Genomic DNA, 18,373 nt, shown 5'->3' on the forward strand with positions numbered 1-18,373 from the left:
AGTTAGGGATGCCATACTTCTTGGCAATTCTCTTGGCACGATCTGGCTCCGTCTCCTGTAACAAGAGATCAGTCTTTATTCTCTTAAGCAGCACTCGCAACTCCCTCTACGTACGCGAGCTGGTAGTTGAATACAGTGCACCACTGCGCTCGTGCGCTGTACCCCCTGGGCGTGTACTTGGCCGATGCGTCCCGCACCCACAATCCCAACACGCAGAGGGCGATCAGAGGCGATCGTGGCCATGGAGCGAGCAGAGGGGAGACGCAAAGCTAAACTGCGGGTCTGACGGAGCAGCAAGGGCATATCGAAGCTTGCTCGCGAGGCGGGGGATTGAGTTGTGGGCCGCGGGACTTGACTCCGCAGGCTCCGTTGCTAGGGATCGCGTGACTTCGGGCAAGTTGAAGCTGTTAGCCCATCTTCGGTCATATTTTGTGTGTGAGTGCAACACCAACTGCATTTTTAGTCCATGTGATGGGGGGCATCAAACTAAAGATCAGTCGACTGGTAGAGAGTGAAGCCCGCCAATTCTTGCCAAAAGCGCACCACTTTATCAGACACCTTCGCACTTGTACATCAACAACTATGAGCGAAGCACTGAAAGCCCTGGAGAACGCGTCGCGTCGCGAGCTGCAGGCACTGGCCAAGGAACTACAGTTATGCAGGGGAAACGCTAAGTCGGACGTGATCCTAGGCAATGCCATGGAATTCCTAGATAAGCACCCCAAAGATGGCGAGCAGCTGGTGTTGGCTGCACTCGGTAGTAGGGGCAACGTGACTCCCGTGGCCAAGAAGGCCACGCCCAAGAAGGAAACTCCGAAGAAGAAGGAGAAGGCGGCAAATGCTAGTGTCAAGGTGGATACGGACGTTAAGGACACCAAGAGCAAAAAGCAGCAACCGGTGGAAGAGCCGGAGGAGGTGGAGTCAAAGACGCCAGAGAAGAAATTGACGACGAAGAAGGCGGTACCAAAGGAAAACAAGAAGTCCAAAGCGGCATCAGCTACAGCTACCTCAAAGCCTACTACTGCATCGCCTGCTAAGAGTCATAAGACCAACTCTAAGGCTTCACCTTCGACTAAGAAATCCCCCACTAGCAAAACTGAGCCTTCGTCTACAGAGAATAAGAAAATTGCGGCCAAAAAGGAGGAATCTGTTAGTAGCAAGAAACCTGCACTGGTCAGCAAGAAGGCGGAGATCAAGGCGCGTAAGGCTGTGGAAGCACTGGTGAAATCAGTGACGGACTTGACGTTTGTTGGCGACTCCCGCGTACGCTGCTCCACTACGGGCCATGAGATGAAGGCAGATGTGGACATTATCAACACGTACATCCATGGCAAGCGCTACCTGAAGGCTCGTAACCTCAAGCTCTCGTTTGCAAAGTACGCGCCGATGTTTGTGGACCATCCGGAGGAGTCCAAGCCGGACATGTTGTGGTGTAACGTGACAGAGTTGGCCATTGCTCGCGACGAGAAGAGTGTCAAGAAGCACATGGTTGCCCCCAAGTACCAGAAGCAGCTGCCGATTTGGAAAGAGGAGGAGGTTGCGAAGAAGAAGGCCGAGGAGGAGGAGGCTCAACGTCGGGCAGCTCGCATCGAGGCCGCTAAGAAGAGGAGGCTTGAAGCTGCCAAGGAAGACGGCGATGCTGTGGAAAATGAGCGACCAGCCAAGCGAAAGCGCACAACACCAAGTAAGTAGAAACCTGTTTTGGTATCACGGAAGTTTGTGTGCATTTCAATAGATTCCCATGTTCATACGACATCAAAACTCTCGTGTATTAGTATCCTGTTAGAACGTGTGGTACTCCTGCACGAACGTAGCTAGTTGAGCAGCAAGCGCCTTGCGGAATGCAGAGCTCGACGAGTTGAGTGCCGCGTGCAGCGCCTTGCCACTTTCCGATTGGTAACGGGAAGGCACGACAGCCTCCACGTCATAGTCGCCGCCGCAGTCCGAGCTCAGGTCCAGGAACTTCAGCTCACCCGCCACTGAGTTGTCTCCCTGCTTCAATGTGCACGCCAGTGTGAACGTGAAATCGAAGATGTAGCGCTTTGCACCGCGCACCACCGCAATCGACGCGTCGCCCTCGAGGTCCGACACTTCCAGCGAGGTCACGACGCCTTCGCCACTGCCCAGCGGTGCCGATACTCCCGACACAACCTTCTCCAGCTTTCTCTTGGCCCACGACGTCATGTCCTTCTCCTCGAATGTGTTTCCCTGGTTCCAAGCAGAGCCGCCGTCCACGCTCTTGATCTGGACCTTGTTCGGGTCCTCCACCTTCTTGGGGGCGATGTCTCCAATCAGCTGCTTGGCCTCCTCCGTGAGCTCGTTGTTAAAGAACGTCGTCACGCGTCCGTCCGCCAGCTTCTTGTATCCGCGAACGTGGCCAGCAATCTCAGCGTCCTCGTCCACGACCGTAGAGCTGGCGGCAGCAGTCGGCTTGGGTGCAGAGGCCGAGCTGGTCTGCGGCACTTCCACGCGAGTCACCACCTTCTTAGGAGCTGGGGCGGCAGGCGCCTCCTTCTCCTTCTTGGCCAGCTCCTGTACCTTGGTGTACAGCGTGGTCACCGATTTATTATTGGATTCTAGCGCCTTAGCCACGTCCAGCACCACAAGCGCCTCTTTGAAGCGGTTAAGCTTGACGAGCGCCTGCGCCTTGCGGAAGAAACCCTTGGCGTACGTGGCGTCCAGTGCGATGCAGGCTTCGGCATCCTCCAGCGCTTGAGCTGCCTTGCCCATGGAACATCGCGCTGCTGAGCGGTTAGCGTAGAAAATGTGCTGGTTCTGCTGCGGGTTGCTCTCATTCACGGCGATGGCGCGCGTGTACAACACCTCGGCCTCTTCCAGCGCCTTCTGTTGAAAGGCAGCATTACCTCGACGCTTGAGCTCCGCCACGAGGGTTTCCAGTTCCGTGGGGTTCGTAGGCACAGGACCGTGTAGCACGTCCGAGTGGCGCGAGAAAGGAAGCGCAGCGTCTCCTCCGAACATCTTCTTGGGGGTCAGCCGATCGATACGATTGTGAGGAACGAGGATGTGGTACAGCCTGGTACCAGCAGCCACGGTAACTGTCAAAATCTATTCCAGAATCTTCGATTCTAAATTTTAGAATCTGTAATGGAGATATAAATGGTGCCAGAAAGCCATTCCGGTATCTGATTCGTTTCTCGATTAAGTACGAGATAGACTCGTTGACTGGCGAGCGGTAGTCGGCATAAAGCCCGAAAAAGCTGCACAGGGCAGTCGTCGTCGCTGTTCCTCGCTACAACTTTCGTGTCTTCCCAGTAGCTCTCCCTACTTAGCGATGCCGGCTGTGGACATAGCTTCTTCCTCCTCACCAGTGGAGACGGACGAGGCTGGCAAGACGATGGTGGCTGTGGGCGGCATGCAGAACATGGCGTGGGCGTCGGACACGTCCAAGTTTGGTTTCAAAATGCTGGTCAAGATGGGCTGGTCGGCTGGAAAGGGTGTGGGTAAGGACCTGCAGGGTCAGGCCACACACGTCAAGATCGCACGCCGCTCGGAGAATTTAGGCGTGGGCTGCAGCCTCAAGCAGGCGGAAGTGCAGGGCTGGTCCCAGACGGCGGGTGGTTTTGCAGATGTGCTCAAGACGCTCAACAAGTCATACGGCAACAAGTCTAACTCGGATGCGGATAGCTCCGATGAGGGCTCCAGCAGCAGCAGCAGCAGCAGCAGCAGCAAAAAGGTTAAGAAGAGCAAGAAGGAGAAGAAGGAGAAGAAGGCGAAGAAAGAGAAGAAAGCTAAGAAGGATAGAAAGTCGAAGAAGAGCAAAAAATCCGGCGGCGATAAAGCTACGGTCTCGCGACGACTACACTATCGCAAGCGCCAGTCCAACAAGGACGCCAAAAACTACGGCGCCGCCGAGATGGCAGCCATCCTGGGCGTTGCGTCCTCGACCTACAAGCCAGCTGCCGATGAGTAGACCATCATTCGCCGAGTTCTTCCAGCGCAGTCCACGCGCATGTGTTAATGACTATTTAGAGCCTTGGGGCCAATACATAGCAAGCTTCCCTTGACATGTTCAGTCTCCATCCTCCTTGACAAGCAGCATGTTGGTCTTGTGCTCCGGCTTCGAAAACGCATATCCCTTTCTCTCTTGCAATCAGTACTTTATCTGTTTGATATTACCTGTATAATCAGATACCCTTAATATATAATTGGAGCTTAGGCCTGTCAAATACGATATTGATGGTCACTGGTTGTGAAGAGCCATTACGGCATTGGCTAGAAGAACACCATGGCGAGCGTATTCGTGCGCAACCTGCCGTTCGGCGTGACGCAGGAAGAGCTGGAGCACGTTTTCAGCGAGATCGGCCCTGTCAAGAAGATCGATGTCATTAAGGACAAGGGCAAGCGCAAGAGCGAGATACTCACGCGCGGATTCGCCTTCGTAAAGTTGTACGTCTTTCACTTGGGTCAGAACTGCGTAGACTATTGGCAATATTAACACTCTGTTATAACTCTTTCAGCGCTGTGGAGAGTGACGCAGCGGTGGCTGTCGAGAAACTCAACAAAACGGACTTTCAAGGCCGCAAGATGCTCATCGGTGCGTTCTATAGCCAATTAAAAACTGAAGCTTTAGCTGGTCATTTTAATGTTCTTGTTATACAACAGACTATGCTATGGAGAAGGGCAAACGTCGTGGATTGCTTGGCAAGGAGAAGCCTGCTGCTGAGAAGCCCAAGCAGGAGGAGCAGGAGCCACAGGATGTAAAGATGGAGGAGCCTGCACCGTCAGATGAAGATGCCGACAAGGTTAAGCAGGAACGCAAGGCCGCGAAGGAAGAGCGTCGCGCTGCTAGGGCTGCCAAGAAGGCGGCGAAGGCGGAGGCCAAGGTCAAGGAGGAGACGGAGGCGACACCAACCACAGTCGAACCGGAAGAGCAGGTCAAATCTAAGCAGGAGCCCAATATCGAGGCCAAATCATCTGAAACTGCTGCTTCAGGCCACGTCCAGAGTGAGCGCAATGCGCGTCGTCGTCAGCATCGTGAGTTTTTACGCGAGGTGGAGCGTCGTAAAGAGGAGCAGGCCAGTGTGGAGCAGAAGTCGGTGCTGATCTTCGGCGTGGGCGCTGATGTGACACAAAAGCACGTGCTTAAGAAGGTCAAGAAGGTTGGCACAGTAGTGAAGGTCGAGCTCAAGGAAGAGGCTCGTACTGGCAAGACGTATGCATTGGTGCAGTTTAAGTCTACCAAGGATGCGGCTCTGGCAGTCGCCAAGCTGGATCACCACATCTTCAAGGGCTCAGTGCTTCAAGTCAAGAGCGCAGCCAAAGCTGTCGTGGTGGATGATAAGGAGACGGATGGCAGGCCTGGTGCTCCGAAACGAGCTGCCGAGACGGAGGGATTGCGCCTTATTGTGCGTAACTTGGCGTTCCAGACCACGGATAAGGACTTGGAGAAGCTTTTCGAAGTGCACGGTCCACTGTTCGAGGTCCGAGTTGTGCGTATGCCAGTGGAAGAAGATAAGAAGAAGAGCGACGAGACAGATGGCGCTGAGCCCGTGCTGGGTCGCAGTCGTGGATTCGGCTTTGTGCAGTACCGCGACGTGGTGGACGCGCGTGCTGCCGTGGAGAAACTCAATGGAACGAAACTCAAGGGCCGTGAGATGATTGTCGACTTTGCGCTGTCCAAGACCAAGTATCTTGAACAGCAGAAGAAGCAGGAGGAAGAGGCAGTAGCTGCTACGGAAGGAGACGAGGAGGACGAAGAGGTTAACAGTGGTGACGAGGATGAAGATCAGCTTGAAATGGCGTCGGACGATGAGATAGAAGCTGGGTCGAATGACTCGGACGACGAGGAAGAAGAGGAGGAGGAATCTGCCCCTGCTCCCAAGGAGGACACAGAGGCTCAACGTGAACGCACGCTGTTTATCCGCAACCTGTCGTTCCAAACGTCAGAGGACGGACTGCGCGAGTTCTTCCAGACTTTCGGTGCAGTGCAATACGCCCGTGTAGTGTACGATAAGGGATCCGGTCTGTCCAAGGGCGTAGGATTCGTTCGGTTCAAATCGGCTGATGTGGCCGCAGAAGTGTTGAAGCGCGGAGAGCAGCCGCAAACGGACGACAAGAAGAAGCACAAGAAGGACAAGAAGAAGGACAAGGTCTTCACGTTGTCTGCACTGGCAGACGGTGGCGACGACGCCTTGACTCTGGATGGCCGTCAGCTCATTCTGTCCCGAGCGGTGTCCAAGACCGACGCTGAGCACTTGGCTGACTCCAACGCTCGTGAACGTCGCCGGCTGGACAAGCGCAACTTGTATCTGGCGTACGAAGGCACACTGAATGTCAACAAGATGGCAGATGCCGAGCTGGAGCTGCCGAAAATGGACATCGACAAGCGCCGTCGCGCCATCCGCGAGAAGAAGCTCAAGCTCCAGAACCCCATGTACTTTGTGTCGCCTATGCGTCTCTCTGTTCGTAACCTGTCGACCACTCTGGATGACCGCAAGCTCAAGAAACTTTTCCACGAGGCTGCAAGCGCTGGTGTCCGTGCTGGTAACGTGGATCGTACCGAGATTAAACTCGAGCTGCTTCCTAAGGGAAACCCTCTGGTTAAAGTCCGTATGGCCAAGGTGGTGCGTGACATGGAGTCGGCCAAGGTTGGCAAGGAGCCTCGTTCACGTGGCTACGGGTTTGTTGAGTTTTCCGAGCATTTGCACGCACTGGCAGCTCTGCGTATACTCAACAACAACCCCAAGTACACGTCCTATGCTGCTGGTCGGGTACCAGCTTCTGGGGCACCCGACAGCTCGAAGTCACGTCTCATTGTGGAGTTTGCGTTAGAGAACCACGGTAAGCTCAAGTTGCGTGAAAAACGCGCCGCAGACGCTGCCAAGAAGCGCGAGGAAGAGCGAGCTTTGAAGGAAGCACAGGGTGAGGGCGATGAGGACGCTGAGAAGACAAAAAAGAGCCGTGGACAGCGTCAGCGTGAGAAGAAAAAGTTGCGTGCACAGGCGAAGGCCGAAGCTAAGGATGAAGCTGAGGCGGGCAAGACGAAGCCCAAGAAGGCAGCAAAGGCTGACAAAGTGGTGAAGCAGCAGCCGAAGAAGCGGAAACGCGTTGAGACTGCGCGTGTTGATGCTGAAGATGACGCTCTGACCTCGTTGGAGACCGCTCACCTGGCCAAGAAGGGCAAGACGCTTTCTCGTAGCCAGCGCAAGCACGCCAAGGAGATTGAAAAGGAGAAATCGTTTGACGAGATGGTGCGTAGTTACAAGAAGGAGATTTTCGGTGAAAAATCTGTGGCGGCAAAGGGAGACGACAAGAACAAGAGCGCAGACCGCTGGTTTGACTAATCAGAACCATCCAGATTGGCCACGCAAAGATGCCAACCACGAGACCACGCTCGAAACTATAGACTGCTTGCATGAATGAATATCTGTCCACCACGTCTTTGTCGGAGTCTCCGTTAACACGTCCAGATCACGCTTTTAGATTTCTGCTAGATTTAGAATTTCTACTACAATGTACGATCGACTTATCTGGCGAGGCCGGTGAATCTCCATTGCCGTTGCGTCGGTGGGGCATGAGTTCCGAGTGCGCTGTTTCCTTTGCGTTTTTCACCAGTACTCCTCTTGTGGTGCAACAGCCCTCTGCGCACCGACTGCTGGTGGTGATTCCTGTACGGCGTGAGTGCTGCTCTTGGAGATGTGATTCCAGTGCTCGGGTCATGTATTTAACTGCGCCCACAAGTACTAGCATCAAGCCGGCTCGTCCAGGAGTAGATTTTGTCGAGTCACGTGGTGCAGTTCTCTTCGAAGTGGGCCAACAACGTGCTCAGCTTGCAGTGGAGATCCTCCCGGCTCTAGCAGACTCGGATGCACTAACACAACGAGCTTTTGCAGTACAACTTGAAGCGTCAATGAATGCGTCCACGGCAATACGTGCATCAACCGAGATCATCGTGGCATCTCCGTCAAAGAGCACAAACGTCGTACCTGCGTCGACTGTAAGTACGTCATTTATTGCGGTGTGGATACTTGCTGCAGCTGGACTCGTACTATTCGTAGCATACTTGCTCCGAGTACGACACTGCTGCCTGCCTCGTCGAGGTCGAGCGTTTGAGTACAAGCTCGTGTTGTTGCCTCGCCGAAACTCTGGAATAAGCGAAGATTTTCGGGTCTCCATCGGCGATAGCTCACCGAAGAAGAGCAGCAAGCGACGCACGCCTTGTCGCGTCAGCTCATTCAAGGGTGGGAAAGCTTTCATTGAGCGTTGCGGGTCGGACCACGTCGTTCCACAAGTCGAAAGAATGGACAAACAAAAGCAGGAGGAACCTTTGAAAGACGACTACGACGGCGAGGCGGAGAGGGATCTTAGAAACCACCTAGCCTCCATCCAGAGTCCCAGTCCAAGAAAGATAGCGATCGATATGTATTGGCAATGCCGTAGTGATAGCACACCTGGATGAAATGAAAAGGCATAAATTGGAACAAGTTGAAGTGAGCGATTTATGATATGGCTTCATCCCTACTAAGTACGTTTCGCTGCTCGACAGCTGTGCACGTCAACCTCATCTTTTTCATGATGTCATGGGTAGCTCTTCATGCAACTTTCTCCTCCAGACATCTAAGCTTGCAGTACATGCTCGTCAAAGGGATCGCCATTAATACAGTACAATTATGGATGTTGATAAAGTGCGAGATTAACGTTAAATGGAGTGGACTACTGACAGGTTTGGTGCGTGCTGCGGCACCGCCGGTACAGTATGCCACGGCCTTAGAGCTTGTTCTTGTAAAAGACGATCTTGCCGTCGTCCTCGACGAACTTGCAGTGAGTGTAAGATCGCCACAGAGCAATCGGCACAGGGGTGTCGTCCTTGAGGTAGAACTTGCCCAGCAGCGGCTTGATGGCGTTCGTGGCCTCCTCGCAGTGGTAGAACGGCATCTTGGAGAAGATGTGGTGGCACACGTGCGTGTCGACGATGCGGTGCACCACCGAGTCGAGGTACGGGCCGAACGAGCGGTCCACCGTGCAGAGAGCGCCGCGCAGCCAGTTCCACTCGCTGTCACGGAAGTGCGGGATGTAGGTGTCCGTGTGCTGCAGGTACGTGATGAGCACAAGGTAGGCGTTGACGATGAAATAGGGCACAACGTAGAACTTGAGCATGGTGTAGAACGAGAAGGTGTACACCAGTGTGGCCAGAACGCCGATCACAAGCACGAGGAAGATGTCGCTCAACACGATCATCCAGCGCTCGCGGTCCGAGTAGATGGCCGAGTACGGGTTGAAGTGGCTGCGAGACTTGCCCCAGTACTTGGTCGGACCCGTGGCGTTGAAGAATAGGTATCCGGGCATCCAGCCCACTACCAGCATGTACACGATACGGTAGAGCTGGTAGAGCGGCGAGTCTTCAAGGTTCTCATCCCAGGAGCTGGCGATCACAGAGCGAGTCACGGGCACGAACACCTCGTCGTTCTCGCAGCTGCCGGTGTTGGAGTGGTGCTTGCGGTGCGAAATGCGCCAGCTGTGGTAAGGCACGAGCAACGCCGAGTGCAGTACGAGACCGATCAAGTTGTTAACCACCTCGCTGGAGCAGTAGGCCTGGTGACCGCACTCGTGCGCAATGACCCAAATACCTGTGAGGTAGCTGCCCTGGAAGAACCAGTACACGGGCCAAAGCAGGTAGGCGAAGTTGCCAGTCTGGTCGATGTAGGTGGCCGCGTAAAAGAGGGCGGCGCACGTGAGCAGGTTCTTGATCATGTAGTACGTAGATGTGATGAAGGAGCGCTCGAAGCAGTGCTTGGGGATGGCTGCACGCAGGTCACGCAGCGAGAAGTGCGGCAGATCCAGCGGCAGCGGCGCCGGAGCTCCTTCCACGTGCTTGTAACCGGCCTCGGCGAGCTCGCGCTGCTTGGCCTCGGACAGTGAGGCCACCTTGGCGGCTGACTCAGCCTCTGGGTTCAGGATCGCCATGGTCGGGAGAAGAGAGTCCTGGTGGTTTGCAGGTGGAGAATCTGCAAATGGTGACGGCGCCAGTACAGTCAGGAGATGGCGGAATTGGAGGTGCTCGAAGAGGAGGAAAAGACGCGCAGATCCGGCGGTGAGTGGCCTACAGGCCCCAAGTTATGCGGCAACACATGGGCACGTCAGTTGCGGCGCGCACGTGATGTCATTCGATGTGTTGCGTCAGACTGCCCCCAGCAGCGTGCAATGCTGTCATGGACTGTTTGCCCGGTTTTTGCTCAGCCATCGCGAAAGCAATGGCTGCGGCGCCAACGGCGGACCTGACTGCTTTGGAGCGCTCAGACAGCCCCATGCAGGGCTTCTTCCGTGCAGTGTGCATACATGTACTTGGTGCTGCATTTGGAGCCATCTCGCGCGGCGTGCCGACCGAGGTGGATGGAGGTAAGTGAGCTGTGTAGTTCTTCAAGATGCCCGCACCACCTAAATCCGGTTAAACGTTGCAAATCAGGACGGCTTTTGGGTGGCAAGCCACTTTCGTTGGCAATGGAGGCATGCTTCGAAGTACAGCCGAAGTGCTGTTTGCGAGTGGAAGGAGCTTCCTTGCACTTGCTTACATTTACTTACACTTTGATACAATTCTTTCCCGTGGTACATGCAATAATTACTTCGTACCTGTAGTGAGAAATCTTACCAACTTGAGGACAAGGTCAAATTGGCGTCGTTGACAAGCTTGTAGCGGACGCTATACTTCTTCGCCTGTCGATGTGGTACAGGAATTCTCGAGTGGCAAGATATGAACTTCCTCGCAATTTCAATTGGATACAAACAATAGGAATAAATGGCTCCGTAATACTTAATGAATACTAGTATTTTACAACGCCGCATATCACAACGACAGACATATGTACATCTATACCAGTGCTGCATTGCCGCTCGGTGATATGACCCTGAAGCGCCAAGGTTGAAATGCATTCGTGGTTGTCCAAGTTGTAGCGAGCGGTAAGATATGTGCTGAAACGAGTAGGTTCGAGGATTATGCAAAAATCAAAGCGGCCAAGTGTCCCAACCGCAACAGCGAAATCTGGCTTCGATCTTAGCATCGCTCAGTCGTTGAGCGTTTAGTTCACTCATTCCTGACAGTAGGAAGTCGTTGGCTCATCGATTTGATACTAGTACAAATACCCCATTTCTTTTTATTATTATTTTGAGCACGTATTGTGCTCTTGCCTATAATTTTATAGCGGGCCCTGGTCAATATGAAGGAAGTTACGATAGAAGACCGCTTGAACTATACTGTGAATAAATGTGATATCGTAAAACATGCCGGCTGTCCAGAACTGCTTGATAATTCCCCACATGGGTTCAAAAATGAACATAATAGAGTGCACCACAGCAATTATCCGGATAACGACCCCTAAACCTCTCTGTCCGCGGTCCGGACCGGTCAGCTGAACCGTTCGAATCGCATCTAGGCGAATGTCCAGCGCGGCGACCAACCAATGGCCCAGCGGATGTTCCTTTGCCTCGAAAAGCGCAAGAAGCTCTTAGTTCGGTTCTTTAAGTCTTTCGGAAGCAAAACATCACCATGTCCTCCACTGGAATCGCCGTGGGCCTGAACAAGGGTTTCCCTGTCAACAAGAAGCAGGTGGCTCCTCGCCCCGCTTCCCGCAAGGGAGTAAGTGCATCAATTATTTTATCAGCAGGAGCGAGGAAGTTTTTGGATGGCGCAATAAATAAACCGCCTCCGGACAATAAACAGACAGCAAACAGGCAGCAACAGAATGAAGGAGCCGCGGGCTAACGGGCTATTATTGTGATTGGTTTCTTGATGTGCGCAGCGCGCCGGCAAGAAGACCAAGCTCGTGCGCGAGATCGTGCGTGAGGTGGTCGGTCTGATGCCGTACGAGAAGCGCATCCTTGATATGATCAAGAGCGGCGGCTCGTCGGCTGAGAAGCGTATCTACAAGTTCTCCAAGAAGCGCGTACGTATACAACAGATGCAGCAAGGCTTCATTCACTTTATAGGGATGAAGCCATTTTATTCATGCAAAGGATACTAACGCTTTTTGTGATTGTTCGTGTGTTGTCTATTGGGCACGCTTTTTTTTTTACTTGCCATTACTACAGCTCGGAACGCACCGTCGCGCCCTGCAGAAGCGCGAGGAGATGAAGGCGTATTACGCTGCTCTCCGTGCCAAGGCCGCTCACCACGCTTAAGTACCGAGAAACCGACACAGTTCCAGGATTACGGAGATGAAGATCCCGACTTTTCAATGGGTCGGGGCGGGCACGGATACACTCGACAGTGGCGTGATGTCCACTTGCCGACTGTTCTCTTGCAGGGTCACTGAGCCCTACTGATAGCAGCACTGTTCGTCGCCCGTTGGCTCTGGCTGCTTCGTCTCCGTCGCTTCATTATTCGAAATAAAGGATCGCCAAATCACTGCTTCAAGCCCCTGGCGCGTCACGCGTGTCAACGTCTTCTTATCGCTGTGTGTCTTGTCCATTGAGTTACTCGTGATAAAATGGCACTTCAACAACAGGTCTACGACGGTTGAAGAATTGCAGGAAGGACCCATTTTAATGGTTTACAGCTGCAATAGCACAGCGAACAAACAGGCTATTTTTCGTGAGCTAGCAACCATAACGAGGCCCAACAGTGAGCAGCAAGCGTATGGTGGTCCGTCGACTGCCTAAAATAGAGTCCCTATTGTATACGGCATGCGACCGTTCACCAGACGCTTCATCCTAAAGCTAGTGGGCGGTTTTGACTGCTTTAGGTGGTTGCCTTCAACTTCATTGCTCACTTATAAATAGGCTCTAATCAGACACGTGTGTGGCCGTCGCGCCCAGCCGAGGAGGGAGGAGGGTCTAGAGACGAGTGAAAACTTAGCGCGTCGAGAGCCCTGCCTCCCATCACGCATCACACTTGTGGCTGCTGAGGAAATCAGAGCGAGGCAGGGCCAAGGACACAAGTGCGCGGGTGGATCCAGCGTGGTCGAAGCGCTGGATTGTAACAAGACGAGAAACGAACGTGGGCCGACGAGTCGCGACGCGCGAGGCGGCTCGACTTGCGTCCAAGAATATACGAACTGTTGCCTGGGGATTTCTCACATGGGGGTGGAAGCCAAGGAACACAAACGCCGGATGCTGCTGCACTCGATGGCAGCATTAGCCCGGAGTAGTATGAATACGAACGCAGGAAGTGGCTCAACTGAACTAACGACGACTGTGGCTGTGACGACTAGCGGAGGCGACGCCGCCCTTTCTGCTAGCTTATCAACGTTGCCATTGCCGCGTTCCACACAACATAACGAGTCTACATTGGGCAAGGAAGCCCCGAGAAGCGGTCCTTGCATCCTTCCCAGCGCTCATCAACCACGCATGGCTCCACTGATGTCCCAGTTGAGAATATCGCAGTCTTCTCCGCGACTTGTAGGTACTTCGGTGGTCGAAAGTGGAGCTACAGTTGTAGTGGATCATGATCTCGAAGTTGAAGATGTTGAAGACGATAACGAGAACAGTACTAAGCCGTCCAGAGGTCCAAGCGGCAGCAGATTCGTTCCCCCAAGACGTGCAATGAGTGCACTGGAGACTTCGAGTGATCACACGAGCGACGAGTCCATCATGTACGCAGTAGCACTGCTCCGCAAACTCCAGCGACATGCCTGTGACAGTGAACGTGGCGTGGCTGCAGTGCAACGCGAGGAGCTCGACCAGATCCTGCACGGTTTCTCACGTGCTCTCGAGACTGTGACCTCGACTTGGGACGAACGGAGCGTTGAGAACACGATGCAGAAGCTGTTTGACACGCACTCGAATGTGTTTGATGAAAGCATGCAGAACTTTTTCATCCAGAACTTCCTGCATGAGTCGGAAAGCGCCAAAACCTTCCGTACTGCACTGCGTCGCACCAGCATGTTGCGTCGCTGTCTGCTAGCAATGTATCAATCTGACCAAGGGGGAAAAGACAGCAATAGCGACGACAAAGGAACCGCTGCACGCCGGTGGGGAGAAGCAGTAGCACGAGTCATGAAGCAAAAGGAAGAGGAACGTCGTCGCTTCTCAATTGAAGTTTGCCCTGAAATCACGAATCCATCCATAGTACTCGCGGTGCAGAACGAGATCGCCAACATCAATAACTGGAACTTTGATGTGTTTGCGGTACGCTGCTGCTGTTGCGTCAATGCTCTAACTTCCATGCTGATTGTGGTGACCTCTTTTGATTCGCGTAGATTGCGGCAGCAGTTCCAGGTCAAACGCTGTGCATCGTCGGGAATGCACTACTGGAGCAGTATGAATTCTGTTGTCACTTTCGAACAACCAAAACGCGCGTCCAATCGCTGTTACGGCAGTACGTTTCAACAGTCGATGTGCCATGATATGTGGCCTGTTGCTCATCCATCTACATGCGTGGTTTTGCCAACTCTTCCCAGTGTCCAACGCAGGTATCACGCCCATCCATATCACAATGGTATCGTAAACGCTCCAGTACACGAGGATGTAAACCACGATATGCTGACAATTCTCCATTTCGTCTTGTGCCTTGTTTCGATTGCAGCCGAGCATGCAGCGGACGTCGCGCAAACTTTGCACCATTTTCTGTCTGTCGGAAATCTGGGCAGCTTGTTCACTGAGCGAATCAAGTGCACCGCACTTCTGGCAGCAATTATACACGACGTCGTAAGTGCTGCTGCATCCTGGATTGGGTCGCTAATGTGCAGGAATCTCACAGAATTGTGCCATCGATTTCCAGGGTCACACAAGCTACAGCAACAATTTCCACATTACGGTCAACGACGACTTGGCCGTAAGATATGTGTACCGCTCTCCACTCGAGCACATGCACTGTGCATTGGCCTTCCAATTGATGAAGGATCCGCAATGCAACATTCTACAAGGTCTCACAAAGATCGAGCAGCACGAGGTAAACAACCTTACAGAACCAGCGAGTTAAAAGCAACTGACCTTTTTGTTGTGGTCTCCTCAGGTCCGTAATTTGATCACTGACATGGTCTTAGCCACCGACAACAGCGTTCATTCCGCATACTTGGGCAAGCTTGAAAACCTCGTGAGGAGGTAAGTCAGCATCACATCCAAGCTTGCAACGCAGCTGTGCCTTGACCATATTTGCATCACTGCAGAGCAACTGAAGAAGGATGGAAAGCTGCCGACCCAGAGGACGATCGACTGGTGTTGCAGATGGCATTGCACGCGGCAGACGTGTCCAACCCGACTAAGTCGTTGCGCACCTACCTCATCTGGACCGGGCGCATTCAACAGGAATTCTACGAGCAGGGCGACAAGGAGCGCGAGCTGCTGCTTCCCGTGAGTATCGGATACGATCGCGAGCAGCCCATTCCGCTGGAAAAGATGCAGGCTGGCTTCATTATCGGCATTGTGCGGCCGCTCTTCCTGTCGTTGAGTCACCTGCCCAGCGCTCGTCTGGATCACTGCATGGCACAACTGGACGCCAACCTGGCGCATTGGCAGGACGAAATCAACCGCAACCAGCCACCTCCGTCTCCTCCTAAGCCTGTAGTCTCTTCGAACGAAGCAGCAGACGCAGGCATGCCCGTTGTCATCGCCGTCGACAGCTCATAGTGCGGCGAGCATCCGTAGTCCATAGGTAGGCTAATTTATGAGACCGACACTTTTACAAAACAATAATTCGTTTAACTCCGAATGTGTTTTTAGCCAATCCTATGAAAGCACTGTCCCCGCCTCTCGTTTGGCTCTTGTCGGCCCCCTACAGCAGTCGCTAAAGCCCAAGGAATAACTTGCTGCCAAGATGCTGAGCCTTGTGAAGAAAGTGGCGACCGCTGCTGGTCGCCGTACGCCCGCGCAGTCGCGCCTGATGAGCCACGGCCCAGCCCCTGCTGAGGGAAGCCTGGAGGCCAAGGTCCGCCACTACCTGCCGGAGGACTACCACGTACGTCGACATAATAATTGGAGGATCCTGCTAATAGTTACTGACGCTTTGGGGTGATACTGCTGGTCTCAGATTGTGCTGGCCACCCTGGGTGCCTACACGACGCTCATTATGCTGTTCAAGCTCAAGCCCTCGAAGAAGAAAGAGGAGGAGATCGTGATTCGTAAGCCAACTCAAGTTGTTTGCAACTGGATGAGTACTGACATTTGCTGTGGTGCTATTTGGGTATGTACAGCGTCCAGTTCGAGCTCGACGTCGACTTCCATCCCGTCGCTGTTCGATGACGAGTTCGACGAGTGGTCGAAGCTGCCGGGCAACCTCGACAAGTGGGAGAAGAGCCTGGAGACCATCGGCAACTAAGCTACTACTGCTGGATTGACGCAGACGATGGTTGGACTGAAAGGCGTTTGCCTCTCTTACTTAACAAGAAGAGGATACGGGTTTGTCAGCTAATCAAGCCATGGGGATCCAGAGATGATAATGAAAAGGCCCTGGCTGAAACAGCCTGCGCAAAGTGAACTTGTGTCGTCGTTAAGCTTAGCTTCCCGTCTGTGTTGTGGTCTTCCATCGGCGGAGTTTATTACTGGGAGCGGAAAACAGGAGCTCTCAACACCTACACCGCGTGGCCTAAACAGGTACAATCAAACTTTGAAGGCAAGCACGGTATCAGGTCTCGTTGTGTCAATTAATGCAGAGTCGAGCGGGTTGAATATTTAGCTAGTTAAGAAAACCTTAGTGCATGGCACGCAAGAGAACTCCGTAAAGTCAGTCTCCAATCGAGCCAAACTCCGGTGATCCGTCTCCACGCAGCCGTTCGCATAGCATCGGCTCGTAGTGGTCTCCACCTCGGTCACTGCCGGTTAATCGCATGAGCAAGAACCATGGCGCATGGCCCTTTGAGTGGCAGATTGTGCTCGGATCCAAGCCGACCTCACCGCGCGGTCGATGCGGGAGGAAGAACATCTTGCCACATCCCACTAGGACCACGAAGACATCGCGCTGATACGCAGTCGCCAGCGCCTCCAGCACGAAGTCATCGCCCCAGGCCACACGCGAGTTGTCCGGGTCGTTGTCCACCGAGATGAGTCCGCGACTGCTGTAGTTCAAACCGATAAGGAAGTGCGTGTTTTCACCTCGACCCACCCTCATGTAGTCGCAGTACGAGTGCGCGTCCACGATCGGCTGTGCGTATTCTGTGTATACTGCTTCTGCAGCTTTTCCCCACGAGTAGCCACGCTTCTGGAGCTCTGCACACTTGTCCAGTAGCATCTTCTTGTCACTCCGACGTGCCACAAACCGCCGTGTCTGAACGGGACTCACGCCCCAGCCTCCCTTCAAGGTTGGGAAGTACAAGTTCTGGATGGCCTTGTCTATCTTCTGCTTCTCCTCGGGTGAACTCGAATTGTAGTGAGCAAGGAAGAACTTCGTCGCCACTTCGCGAATCCCTTCGGGAGACAGAGGCTCGCACTCCTCCGTGTACAGCAGCAGCTGCTCCATTGACAAGAAGAGGCAGTCGCCGAACGGCAAGACAGGAGCCAGGTACTTGACACTGTAGGCCGTGTCATGGGGTTCGTACGATACGCCGTCCTCGTCCAGCACACGTAGCAGGTCTCGGCTACTTGAGTCAATGTTGGACACGCGCTGCCAGCCCATACACACGGTCACAGGGCGGTCTACGACGGCGGGTCTGGCCGTCATGACGAACCGCTCCTTCTTGGGTCTTCTCGGCATTAACAGCACCTGCTTCGGCCGGGCCTGCAGCAGTCACAACATTCATAGCGTTGGTCTCAGCTTATCGTATCCCAACCTTACAGTTCGCCTCACCATTTGCTGATACTGTGAGTATGCCAATAGACGCGAGTCCAGCGCGTGCTGAGCGTCCATGATGGCTTCGCTGTAGCCATCATGGATCGTAATCTGCGTGGACGAGTCCAGCGCCGGCAAGAAGGGCATGGTTACAGGCATCTGGTCCATCTCCACCGAGTCGTCGTCCTCCTCCTCCTCTGCGTCCGAGTCGCCAAACGTCGCGCTCCCATCAGACGACGATGTGGTGGCTGACGCCGCCGTCGTGGGGGACGCCGCCATCTCCTGCGAGGCGTGGCAGGCGCTCGAGTCGTTCAGCTTCTGTGTCAACACGAACACGTACTCGTTCTCTTCCTTCTCGTCCTGCATGCTGCTTGACCTTGGGTAAGCTGGCTTCCTCGGCTTCTTTTATCTGATTCTCTGCAAAATAGCCTCGGGTTGAAGGGTTAGGGATATGTGGCGCACACAATATTAATTTCAAGCAGTTATCGCACCAATTTTGCGTCAGCAAATGCCACTCCCATACCAAAAAATATAGGACCAGATGACATTATCGGACCTGTGTACTGCACACATTTTCTGTGTTTTGCACACAGTTTATCTCGGATAGGTACGATGATTAGGGGAGTCAAATGCTGATGTGAATGGTTAAAGCGTGGTCAAACAGACTGTTTTATAGGCGGCAGGAAATGGCCTGAAACGCCCTCTGGGCTGAGAAAATCG

At 53.6% G+C, this 18,373-nt stretch overlaps 11 protein-coding genes across 18 annotated transcripts; 8 read left to right on the forward strand and 3 right to left on the reverse strand.

Moving 5' to 3' along the window:
• Window positions 1-468: 468 nt before the first annotated feature.
• On the forward strand, window positions 469-1,759 carry PPTG_19302 (hypothetical protein). The gene has a single exon (XM_008917717.1). The coding sequence runs from the start codon at window positions 472-474 to the stop codon at window positions 1,690-1,692; it is 1,221 nt and encodes a 406-aa protein (XP_008915965.1). The 5' UTR covers window positions 469-471; the 3' UTR covers window positions 1,693-1,759.
• A 205-nt stretch (window positions 1,760-1,964) lies between these two features.
• Window positions 1,965-2,979, reverse strand: PPTG_19303 (hypothetical protein; the record flags this gene model as incomplete). Its single annotated transcript, XM_008917718.1, has 2 exons — window positions 1,965-1,979; window positions 2,056-2,979. 2 exons carry the CDS (start codon window positions 2,977-2,979, stop codon window positions 1,965-1,967), a joined length of 939 nt encoding a protein of 312 aa, XP_008915966.1.
• A 148-nt stretch (window positions 2,980-3,127) lies between these two features.
• PPTG_19304 (hypothetical protein) lies at window positions 3,128-4,182 on the forward strand. The gene has a single exon (XM_008917719.1). It carries the CDS (start codon window positions 3,293-3,295, stop codon window positions 3,929-3,931), a length of 639 nt encoding a protein of 212 aa, XP_008915967.1. The 5' UTR covers window positions 3,128-3,292; the 3' UTR covers window positions 3,932-4,182.
• A 27-nt stretch (window positions 4,183-4,209) lies between these two features.
• PPTG_19305 (hypothetical protein) lies at window positions 4,210-7,634 on the forward strand. Its single transcript, XM_008917720.1, has 3 exons — window positions 4,210-4,407; window positions 4,479-4,555; window positions 4,624-7,634. Exons 1-3 carry the CDS (start codon window positions 4,247-4,249, stop codon window positions 7,302-7,304), a joined length of 2,919 nt encoding a protein of 972 aa, XP_008915968.1. The 5' UTR covers window positions 4,210-4,246; the 3' UTR covers window positions 7,305-7,634.
• Window positions 7,635-7,678: 44 nt separating this feature from the next.
• PPTG_24557 (hypothetical protein) lies at window positions 7,679-8,018 on the forward strand (the record flags this gene model as incomplete). The annotated part of the gene is made up of 2 exons (XM_008917745.1): window positions 7,679-7,957; window positions 7,998-8,018. The coding sequence occupies 2 exons, from the start codon at window positions 7,679-7,681 to the stop codon at window positions 8,016-8,018; spliced, it is 300 nt and encodes a 99-aa protein (XP_008915993.1).
• A 427-nt stretch (window positions 8,019-8,445) lies between these two features.
• PPTG_19306 (hypothetical protein) lies at window positions 8,446-10,051 on the reverse strand. The gene has a single exon (XM_008917721.1). It carries the CDS (start codon window positions 9,922-9,924, stop codon window positions 8,728-8,730), a length of 1,197 nt encoding a protein of 398 aa, XP_008915969.1. The 5' UTR covers window positions 9,925-10,051; the 3' UTR covers window positions 8,446-8,727.
• On the forward strand, window positions 10,000-10,811 carry PPTG_19307 (hypothetical protein; the record flags this gene model as incomplete). The annotated part of the gene is made up of 3 exons (XM_008917722.1): window positions 10,000-10,073; window positions 10,142-10,356; window positions 10,424-10,811. The coding sequence occupies 3 exons, from the start codon at window positions 10,000-10,002 to the stop codon at window positions 10,591-10,593; spliced, it is 459 nt and encodes a 152-aa protein (XP_008915970.1). The 3' UTR covers window positions 10,594-10,811.
• A 600-nt stretch (window positions 10,812-11,411) lies between these two features.
• Window positions 11,412-12,679, forward strand: PPTG_19308 (hypothetical protein). Its single transcript, XM_008917723.1, has 3 exons — window positions 11,412-11,590; window positions 11,754-11,897; window positions 12,043-12,679. Exons 1-3 carry the CDS (start codon window positions 11,501-11,503, stop codon window positions 12,130-12,132), a joined length of 324 nt encoding a protein of 107 aa, XP_008915971.1. The 5' UTR covers window positions 11,412-11,500; the 3' UTR covers window positions 12,133-12,679.
• A 186-nt stretch (window positions 12,680-12,865) lies between these two features.
• On the forward strand, window positions 12,866-15,615 carry PPTG_19309 (hypothetical protein). Of its 7 annotated transcripts, XM_008917724.1 has the most exons (7): window positions 12,866-14,079; window positions 14,151-14,269; window positions 14,352-14,389; window positions 14,477-14,598; window positions 14,672-14,842; window positions 14,906-14,994; window positions 15,060-15,615. In XM_008917724.1, the coding sequence occupies exons 1-7, from the start codon at window positions 13,030-13,032 to the stop codon at window positions 15,517-15,519; spliced, it is 2,049 nt and encodes a 682-aa protein (XP_008915972.1). In that variant the 5' UTR covers window positions 12,866-13,029; the 3' UTR covers window positions 15,520-15,615. The 7 variants fall into 7 exon arrangements, with proteins under 7 accessions (XP_008915972.1, XP_008915977.1, XP_008915975.1 ...); XM_008917729.1 differs by having other exon boundaries at window positions 14,477-14,842; XM_008917727.1 differs by having other exon boundaries at window positions 14,906-15,615.
• PPTG_19311 lies at window positions 15,594-18,172 on the reverse strand. Of its 2 annotated transcripts, XM_008917732.1 has the most exons (3): window positions 18,145-18,172; window positions 17,672-18,082; window positions 15,594-17,602 (listed from the first exon to the last, which is right to left on the reverse strand). In XM_008917732.1, exons 2-3 carry the CDS (start codon window positions 18,017-18,019, stop codon window positions 16,613-16,615), a joined length of 1,338 nt encoding a protein of 445 aa, XP_008915980.1. In that variant the 5' UTR covers window positions 18,020-18,082; window positions 18,145-18,172; the 3' UTR covers window positions 15,594-16,612. The 2 variants fall into 2 exon arrangements, with proteins under 2 accessions (XP_008915980.1, XP_008915981.1); XM_008917733.1 differs by lacking the exon at window positions 18,145-18,172 and having other exon boundaries at window positions 17,672-18,107.
• PPTG_19310 (hypothetical protein) lies at window positions 15,630-16,622 on the forward strand. Its single transcript, XM_008917731.1, has 3 exons — window positions 15,630-15,847; window positions 15,920-16,010; window positions 16,083-16,622. The coding sequence occupies exons 1-3, from the start codon at window positions 15,707-15,709 to the stop codon at window positions 16,205-16,207; spliced, it is 357 nt and encodes a 118-aa protein (XP_008915979.1). The 5' UTR covers window positions 15,630-15,706; the 3' UTR covers window positions 16,208-16,622.
• Window positions 18,173-18,373: the final 201 nt, after the last annotated feature.

Source organism: Phytophthora parasitica (genome assembly GCF_000247585.1).
Source record: "Phytophthora parasitica INRA-310 unplaced genomic scaffold supercont2.113, whole genome shotgun sequence".
Lineage (NCBI taxonomy): Eukaryota > Oomycota > Peronosporomycetes > Peronosporales > Peronosporaceae > Phytophthora > Phytophthora nicotianae.